This window comes from Ailuropoda melanoleuca, chromosome 4 (genome assembly GCF_002007445.2).
Source record: "Ailuropoda melanoleuca isolate Jingjing chromosome 4, ASM200744v2, whole genome shotgun sequence".
Classification (NCBI taxonomy): Eukaryota; Metazoa; Chordata; class Mammalia; order Carnivora; family Ursidae; genus Ailuropoda; species Ailuropoda melanoleuca.
Genome location: NC_048221.1, coordinates 118341534 through 118351145, shown reverse-complemented (window position 1 = coordinate 118351145; position 9612 = coordinate 118341534). Strand labels below are relative to the sequence as shown.

At 41.2% G+C, this 9612-nt stretch overlaps 1 protein-coding gene across 5 annotated transcripts in view; it reads left to right on the top strand.

Moving 5' to 3' along the window:
* Nucleotides 1–1870: 1870 nt before the first annotated feature.
* Nucleotides 1871–9612, top strand: part of LTBP1 (latent transforming growth factor beta binding protein 1) — a 229319-nt gene continuing 221577 nt past the window's right edge. For 2 of the 5 annotated variants that reach the window (XM_011229803.3, XM_011229802.3), the window contains exon 1: nucleotides 2063–2489. In XM_011229803.3, coding sequence (XP_011228105.2) covers nucleotides 2267–2489 — 223 coding nt within the window. In that variant the 5' untranslated portion in view covers nucleotides 2063–2266. Of the gene's footprint in view, nucleotides 1923–2062; nucleotides 2490–9612 lie in introns of those variants that run through there. The other 3 variants (XM_011229805.3, XM_011229804.3, XM_034659662.1) reach the window with 2 other exon arrangements.

Sequence of the window (9612 nt, the reverse complement as noted above, 5' to 3'; positions counted from 1 at the left end):
GTACACTCAAATTTTAAATGTTGTATAAGCGTTCAAAGCAGTGGTTGGCAAACTGTTCCTTTAAAGTTTTATTGGAACACAGCCACAACCTGATTCATTTACATATTGTTTTTGACAGTCTGCTTTCTCTGCTGCCACAACAGAGTTAAATACTTGCCAACAGAGTCTATCAGGCCTATAGCCTTAAAATATTTATTATTTGGCCCATTATAGAAAAAGTTTCTAGGTGCCATCTTGCAAGGTGCTGGAAGATCTGGTTGGCCTCTAGGATATCTCCCTACTTCACACTATGTGTCGTGATCTCTTGTGTTAGGACCACTGAATGAGAATGGGAAATTGTCTTGGAAAAACATTTGAAAAGAACTGAGGCTATTTCTCTTCTGGAAGAATCGTTTTCTTGTGTTAAATGAGAGGGCCAACCCAAGCTGACCTCTTCAAGTTCCTGCTTACCTGAGCTTTCTTTGCTTACTTCGTAGTTCTCTGAGTAGTTGAAGGGCTATCATGTGGAAGAGGCATTGTTAGATTGTGAGACCATGGGGAGCAGGGTCAGGATTAATGGGTGCAACTGCCACACTTGAGCTCAGGAAGAAAGGGCACTTGCCAGGAATAGCTTATAACTAGAATGTGCAATCTCAGTGGGTAATGAGCTCCCTGTCACTAGAGTTGTTTAAATAAACATTGTGTCAGAGGACCTTTGGGCCCCAGTTCCAGCTTTGAAAGGCTAATGTTGTTGTTTTTAAGGTTTTTTTTGTTTCCAAGATCAGATATGACCACAGTTTATTTTGTTGAGGACCTGTAGAGGCCTCTTGGAGATGATTTCCTGAAAATATAATCTTGGTCAGACCGAGGCAGTGTATAGAGGCAGAATTGCTTCTGGTAGTCAGGTGACGGCCACAGAAAGGCTGACCCAGAGCTGGTCTCTCCTTTGGCCACTAAGGTAAGACAGTGGCAATAGGACGGGCACTACTTCCTACCACTCTTAGTCTCAGAGATGAACCATCTGTCTCCAGCTGCTGCTGCCGTCTTTGCTTTCTGCCTAGGCTCCTGGAAAGAGGAAGGACGTGGGTGGGGGCATATCATAGATGTAGAAGCCAGACTGGAGTTTCTGTATTGCACTTTGCCATAGAGTCTAGATTGGGACTTAGCCATAAAGGGCAGTTCTGGGTGAGCTCACACATTCTCTGCAGCTCTGCTATTGAAGTACAAAAGCAGCCATAGATATTATGTAAAGGAGGAAGTGTGGCTGTGTTCCAATAAAACTTTATTTGTAAAAGCAGGCAGTGGGCCAGATTTCATCCCCGGGCCACAGTTTGCTGACTCCTGATGGAGACATTGAAAGTTAGAATTAGTTAGAACATCAGCGGCAATTCTCTCATGTTTTGTAAAAAAGGTGAAATGACATGTCCAAAGTCACACGGCTGAGCCAGGATTATAAGCAAGTCTGGCTTTGAGATCAGTGCCCATTTTGTGATACTCTGCTGCCTCTGCTGTACAGTCAGGTTATAGCATCTGGTTTTAAGGAGAGGGCCACGTGGATGCAGGAAATACCTGCTTGAGGTGGCCTGTGAAGGGCAGTGGCAAGGGCTCCAGGATGCTCCTCGCACAGAGGCAACCCTTGAGCCTCGTGACCTGGCCTCCCTGTTTCTTAGACGGACCCTGTTGACAGTAAAACAAAATACAGGTTGCATAAATTAATATGGAGAAATAATGCCCCAGAGTTGTGAAAAAGAAATGGGCTCCCACAGCTGCGTCACAGGATTTGATCACTTCAGCTAAGAGTGCCAGGAGATTTGAGACAGATGTTTTCAGACATGCCGCATGCCTAAAACATTTCCAGGGGTCGGACTGCAAATAGTGACTTAATAAGTGGAGAAACAGGGAAAGTATGCAAGTTGAGGACACAAGAGTTTATTCACCACGAGGTGCGTGGCCAACCTCTTTGCATTACATCTGCCTGTCAGGGTTGGCTCTTTTCATGTCGTGCCCTCCGTATTGCTCTTTGTCTGCCCGTGAATAAAGTGCAGCATTGTGGTTAGTAATCCCACTCCAGTGACTCGACTTCAAATGTGGTTTTGGAGTGCATCCCAGAGTTCTGTTTGCTAAGCTTCCTACTCCTGTTTCAGAGACACCACTGGATACAGAGCAGCGAGAACTAAAGGCTTCCCTCTTTCCTTAAACCTGTCGGGTTGTGGGCTCTCTCGTTCCCCCTTTCCTTTCCTTTCTTTTTTCCTTTTTTTTTTTTTTTTAAACCTTCCAAGGCACGTTCATGGATACTAAGCTGATGTGTTTGTTGTTCTTTTTCTCCCTGCCTCCGCTCCTAGTGAGTAACCACACTGGCCGCATCAAGGTGGTCTTTACTCCGAGCATCTGTAAAGTGACCTGCACCAAGGGCAGCTGTCAGAACAGCTGTGAGAAGGGGAACACCACCACTCTCATTAGCGAGAATGGTCATGCTGCCGACACCCTGACGGCCACGAACTTCCGAGTGGGTGAGTTCCTCCACGGTCCCTAACTGTCCTTGCTGAAGAGAGTTTCAGGAGATCGGAGCGTTTAGACATCCTCCTCCACTCACACTGCTCTCTGCTTGAATGGGTTTCTGTCTATGAGTCTGGAATATGCTTCTTTCGTGAGCTCCTTTAAATAACTTTCAGAATAATTTTTAACCTGCTGTTTGGCTTCTTGGAGCAACGGCAGCTAGAATATTGCCCCTTATTGCTTATCATTTACGCAGCCCGTGGTGATGGGAGGTATCAATAGGACAGAAGGGGATCGGTTTTCGATTAAGACCCTAGCACACAACTTGTACTGATCAGTCTCAGATTTTTATCTGCTCGGTCATAAGGAGAATTTGCATTAGATCTGACTCATGTTACAAAATGGGGATAGTGGTGATGAAGTTAAAATTTTTACTTGATGAATAGTCATGTTCTTAAAAAATACTAAAAATTGTCAAAAACTGCATTTCAGTTGTAGAAAGAAATAAGGACTTGCATCTTTCGCCACATTTCTGCTCTGTATCAAAAGGCTGAATTATAAATTGATATATGATAGGGATTTAGGGGAAAAATGCTAGTGGCTTACTGTCAGCTCTCAAAACCTTTTAATCTTTCATAACTAATTTAAATATGAACTATGGGGGTTACTGAAAAGGAAGCTCTTTACTTTAAAAAATTTTGTGTTGTTTTTACTTTTTTGTAAAGGGAGAAAGTATTGCGGTCCACTGAGTGCTGTCACCCTGCCATGTTGTCATGCAATACAGTATTTTTGTCACGGAAAAATGTCTTTTATTATTTTTTTTACCAATTATGGTTTGCCATGTGTACTCAAATAATCACAGACACCCACATTACTTTATGAGTTACTCACAAGAATAACCCAAATGTCAGACAGATAATAACACTGGCTAGATCTGGTCTTTTTATGGAATATTGCTGTTTAGTCTTGAGTGTGTGCGTCTGGGGGGTAGGAGAGAGGGTGTCTCTTTCAAACTGATGATCATCAAGACAAAATACAAGGGGACAGCCCGAAGCCCTTATTAGCTCTTTGATTATTCTTCTGCTTTATTGTGACTGCTGCTGCTTCTGAGGTCAGAGCAGTATTCTTGATAGCCTGAACTTGGAAAAAACATGTGCCCATAGATACTATTTAAAAGGGTATTGTGAATTTCCTGGCTATGACAGGGGTGTTTGGGCATATTTTAAAAAGAATTTAGCTGGTAGATGCCAAGTGGCACATTACGCTTCGCAGGGCAGAGAGCCGAGTCTCATGGGAAGTGTGTTGAACCGCGGATCGGGAATCTAGATTCTGGTCCTGGTCCTGCCACTAACTACCTAATTCATAGGCTGTGACACTTAATGTTTCTGGACCTCAGTTTTGTCTCATCCATAAAATAAATGGCTTACGTTTAGTGACCTCTGAAATTCAGTCTGTCTTTAAAATCTTAGGACTTTTAATGAGTAACAAGTAATATTATTTTCTGGAGGGTTGTAGACAATGAGGGGAAGAGAAAAGGCAGTTCCCAGGAGGTTGTTACGGGCTTAATGGCTTTTTCCCACTTTTACTTTTCTTGATTGCCTTCCTTGCTCTCATGGGTTTCCCAGCTGCACCGACAGTGTCGGCTCCTCCACCCCCTTGCATTTGTCATAAATCTTTACAGTAGGAATGACAAAGTAATCGGATGGGTGGTAATTTTTTGGCTTACAATGTATTCATTTTGAAACTAAATATTTGAAGGCTTTGAGAAACAGAGGAAGTCTACTTGTTAAAACATGCTGCACACTTTCCTGTCTGGCATTTAAGCAGATGTTTAGGAACAGGATACACATAGCCTATTCACAATATAACACGGAGCAAACTTATTTACACAAAAAAAATTTCAAAACCAGAACTCAACTCTGCCACAAAAGGATTGGCAGAATAATTTAAAAGAGAGAGACAGAGAGGGCTTGGTAATAAAAGTTTCACTTTGGAAATCCTGGGAAATACTTCATTTATATCCTCAGCTATTTTCCCTCTTCTTTTTATTTAAATTCAAATATTGGATAATTTGAGGGAGACGTTTTACATTTTTTAAATTGAAGAAGGGTAATTCTGTAGAACTCACAGATTATGATTCTTTGGAAATACAGAGAATTTTAGAAATTCATTTTTTAGACCTATATCTTTGTGGACTTAGCTGGTTTAGTATAGCTTTCTGACTTACAAAAAAGTGGCTTTCTAACTTGATGGTTTTCCTCTCTATTTGTATTTGCTGAGGATATATTAAATCTTTTGACAAATAAGACATGTATATGGAAAATAGAACAGCTTGGGGAAAATTCAAAATTCATCATAATTTGTTAGCTTCTCTCTTTGGCCTCTGGTATGTAAGATGTTGGGGGACTGGCAAACTTCTTCTGTAAAGGGCCAGATAGTAAATACTTGAGACTTTGCAACACAAACTGTATGGTGTGCAACTAGTCAGCTCTGCAGTGGCCTTGCAAGCAGCCATAGACGGTATGTGCAAGCATGGGTGTGGCCCTGTACAAAACCTTCAGTGGGCCAGATTTGACCTGAGTGGCATAGTTTGCTGACCCCTGCTCCCAGGAGTCAAAATAATACTGGGAAAACCATGTGGACTTCAGAGTCAAGGCATCTTAACTAAATAATCCATTTTAATAATCAGAACACAGGGGCACCTGGGTGGCTCGGTTGATTAAGCAACTGCCTTCGGCTCAGGTCATGATCCTAGAGTCTCAGGATCGAGTCCCACATGGGGCTCCCTGCTAAGAGGGGAGTCTGCTTCTCCCTCTGAACCTCACCCCTTTCATGCTCTCTCTCTCTCTCATTCTCTCTCAAATAAATAAATAAAATCTTTAAAAAAAATGATCAGAACACAGAAATAATTTTGAACATTTCCATGGTGATTTATAGGTTTGTTTTTTGTTCTTTTTGAAGGAAGTGGGACACATAATATTGTTAACATTTTTTTGATAAGGGAACTTAGGTAGTGATATAAGTGAACCTGACTTAGTTACACAGCAAGTCTGTTAGCTAGGACTAGAACTTAGATCTCTTTAGGTCATCGGTTTACTTGCTTTCCTGGGGTCTGACCACAACGTGTAGGGGGACACGGGTGAAGGAACTCGTGGAGTTGGGTTCTGTGGGAAGGACGGGTGGTCTGATAGGCAGTAAAGAGACAAACAGTCCTGGGTTGCAATTCTGGCTTCATCATGGCCATTGGGCATATTTTTGGCTTTAGAGCCTCTTGGGCTCAGGTCACTGACCACACAAAATAGGTAATAATGGGAATACAGAGGGTGGTTCTTTAGCAGACAAAGGGGTGATATTCATTTCTTCCTTTTTTTGTGCTTTTGTGGTAGTCTTTCTGGTCTATGGTGATGTGAATCTGGGCTGTTTAGATGTGAGAGGCAGGTGTATTTTTCATGACTATTTAGCACGTTGTCTGTTCTTGAGTATTCAGTTGGGGAAATCTTTTTCTTTTTCTTTTTTTAAGCTTTTATTTTTAAGTAATTTCCACACTTAACATGGGGCTCGAACTCATAACCCTAAGATCAACCCCTTGATTGAGCCAGGCAGGCACCCCCAGTTGGGGAAATCTAAGTATGATTTCCACTGACTGTGAGGCCTGAATGAGGATGATATCCAAGGGAAAATAAATTCATTTTTATGAACATGATATTGGTATGATGTAACAGAATATTTACATTAAATGGCATTTCCTTTAAAGCAGATTTCTAATTATAATAACTTTTCTGTGACATTCTGAGCTTTGCCTCTTTGCTCTCCCCACCTTTGCCTTTTTAAAAAATGGGAACATATTCCCAGTTGGGTGGGCCAGCAGGTTATCCACTGTTGTTTTAATGGATTCTTTCCACTCACAGGGATATAATGAAGATGACCTTCTGGTATTTTTAAAATTGTTTATAGAGTCGTAAATTCCTCTAATAAGAAGAACACAGGAATTCATGTTGTCACAACTAGAATATTTGAAATAAAACCATACTGTCTGTGGCAGAGCTTCTTTGTAGAACCAGTGAAAAGCAATCATGATGGCTAAAATAACACATTTGGTTAATATGATGCTGCTTTCTCTAAGGAGTTACAGGGGACTTAGTTTCCATCAGCATCAAGTGAATAATTATAAAAATTATTTGATAATTTAAAAAGTATGTTCCCATATGTTACTTCATTTGATGCTTACTTCCTCTGAGAGAGGTAAATTATAGCATTCATATTCTGTGGATGTGAGTACCACGACCCTGGTGGTTTGATTAAAGGTGACTCTCACTTAGGTTTTCTGTCCCAGAGTTCAGATACCCCCTGCTCTCCCTGTTGCCAAGTGAGTATGTATAAAACACTGTACTAGAGTTTCCAAGACAAATCATAAAGCTGTCCCCTGAGAGCTTTTGCTTTGCGGAGATGAGGAGTCTGTGTAAATAAATCTAAATCAGGTAGAAGATGTTTCACAGAAGCCTGGAGAAGGAGATACCATGCCCAGCTGAGGGAGGGATATTTTGAGAGAAAAGGAATGGCATGTGACTTTCCTGTTCAGTTCACCACATCATCCCAGCTGCTACCCATGTTGGCTCATAGTGGGAGGTGGGTAAATACGCGTGGCCTGATTAGAGATTGATGGGGGCAGTGGGACTTGAAGCATTGGTTAAGTTCCAAAATGTAGATGGATGGGAAATAGAAGGGAGGTAAAGCTGATATGGGAGGGAAGAATTTACCTGTTAGAATTAGGGGTGGAGACAAAGAAGACACAGGAAGTTGCTGAGAAGTGAGGGTAGTTTGACTTAACCGTAGAAAGCACGAAATGTAATGATATGGTACATGACAAGTCTGGGGAGGTAGGCTGGGGCAAGGCTGGAGAGCACCCTGAATTCCAAGCTGAGGAATTTGGACTTTTTCAGAACTTATTAAAGTTCTCTGAAAGGGGTACAGAGATATTTATCATTTTGAAAAAAGAGGGACGTTTTCCGTTTTTTAAGGCAGGAAACTAGGGTTTTAATAGCATAAATAAACTTTTGAACAGCGCATAATAGATGACAACCCCTAGCCACTTTGAACAGTTTTGGGGTTGGCTTGCAGCTCTGCATTGGGAATTTCCCCCATCTGTCTCACAAAACCAACTTTGTCCGGAAGAGTTTTTGAGGAATGGCAACATTTCATTGTGTTACACTCATTATGTAGGATCTCTTCGTAAGGAGGGGAGAACATTTCCTCTCACAGAGGCAATCAGTAAACCAATAACTGCACAGGGAGGGGGGAAGCATTAGGGTTTTTTTTTTTTCTGGCAACTTAGTTCAGACAGTGGGTCTTTCGTCCTCTGCCAGTTGTCTTCGTTTGGACCCCTTGATGTTTATCCAACATGAAAACCCGTGAAACAGCAGCAGACCACTCTTTGATTAACTGGTGCATGTACTTCCCCTTGATGCATTGAATAGATTTTATGTTTTTAAACATGATCTAATACAAAACTACAAGAAAGCAGTTGCTTTTCATTTGGGCAATTTGAAATGCTTAAGAACTTATCAAAGAAATTATGACCAAATATATTTAATCTTCTGAAAATATTTTCTGATACTGAATAAATGCCATAATGTAAAGCGTTTTCTTGTTTATTTTGTTTGAGCTGTGGAGGTATTATTAGGAACATTAATTTATTTAACATATTTATCGAGCACCTATTGTGTGCTGAGGATTGATGTAGGCACTAGGAATACAGCAATGAACAAAACAGACACTTGCCCCTGCAACATTAAAATAATACAGTGCGGCTGAATAATGTGAGTGAACCTTGATGGTATTATGCTAAGTGAAACGGGCCAGTCACAAAGTAACAAATGACATAGGATTCTATATGTAGGAGTTACCTGGGTAGTTGGATTCATAGAGGGAGAGAGAATGGTGTTTGCCAAGAGGGTAAATGGGGAAGTGCTGTTTAATGGGTAGAGAGCTCCAGTTTTGCAAGATGAAAATTTCTGGAGAGAGAATACTCAATAGTCTGAATGGACCTGACACTACAGACCTGTACAGTTAGAAATGGTTAAGAAAGTAAATTTTATGTTACATGTATTTCACCACAATTAAAAAAAAAAAGCTACAGTGTGAGTATACACTACTGTCCAACGTGTACTACCACCATATACTACATGTAAGGGATGTTGGACATATGCCAAGTGATGATAACTGCTAAGAAGAAATATTAACTTGGGAGAGGGGTAGAGATGGGAAGGGTGATGGAAGGTACAGATTGTTATTTTAGAGCCGTCTGGAAGGGCTCTCTGGGGAGAGGACGTTCGAGCAGAGACTTGAGTGGAGTGAGTAGTGAGCTCTGGGAGGGAATATCACAAACTGTATAATCTAACTCCGTCACTGTGTTTGTTTTATTTCACTTGTGGTTCATCTCCAGAGGGCTGGTGCTTGGAGCGTTCAGGCAAATTTGTCCTATATGTCTTCTTGGATTAGGTTTTATCGATCTGTATATAGGTGCATACACACACACACACACACACACACACACACACACACAGTGTCAGGGAATCCTGTTAATAACATCTGTAGATAAAGAGCTTCATACACAGAGGATGGAGGCAGGCATGTCTCTTGGTGTAAAAATGGTCCTGGAATTATTGCAGAAGGAATCTTGGTTATTTATAATGAAAAGTATAGGGTCTTTGATATAGGAAAGAATTACCAAAGAAACTGTGTTGCCTATTTCTCCAATATTTTATGTAAGACAGATCATGTGATTTTGGTATGGAGCTTGCTTTTAATGGAAAGAATACTGGTTGTGAGGGCAAATATATGTGTGTGTGTGTGTGTGTGTGTGTGTGTGTGTGTGTGTGTGTGTGTGTGTATGCGTATGCATGCGTGTGTGCATGTTTGTGTGTTTGTGGTTAGGGAGAGGGTCCAGTGTGGAGGAAGGCTGCATGGAAAGGTGATTCTAGGGGTTAGTTGGACAGGAGAGGCAATAAGTTAATGCTAAGGGCCAAAATCAGGAGAGAATGAGGTCCTTTTGGTTGAAGAGGAAGATCTTTGAAGCTAAGAAGGTGAGGGTCATCAGAATGGTTTTATAAGAAAGTATGTCTGTAGTCAGGACAGAGA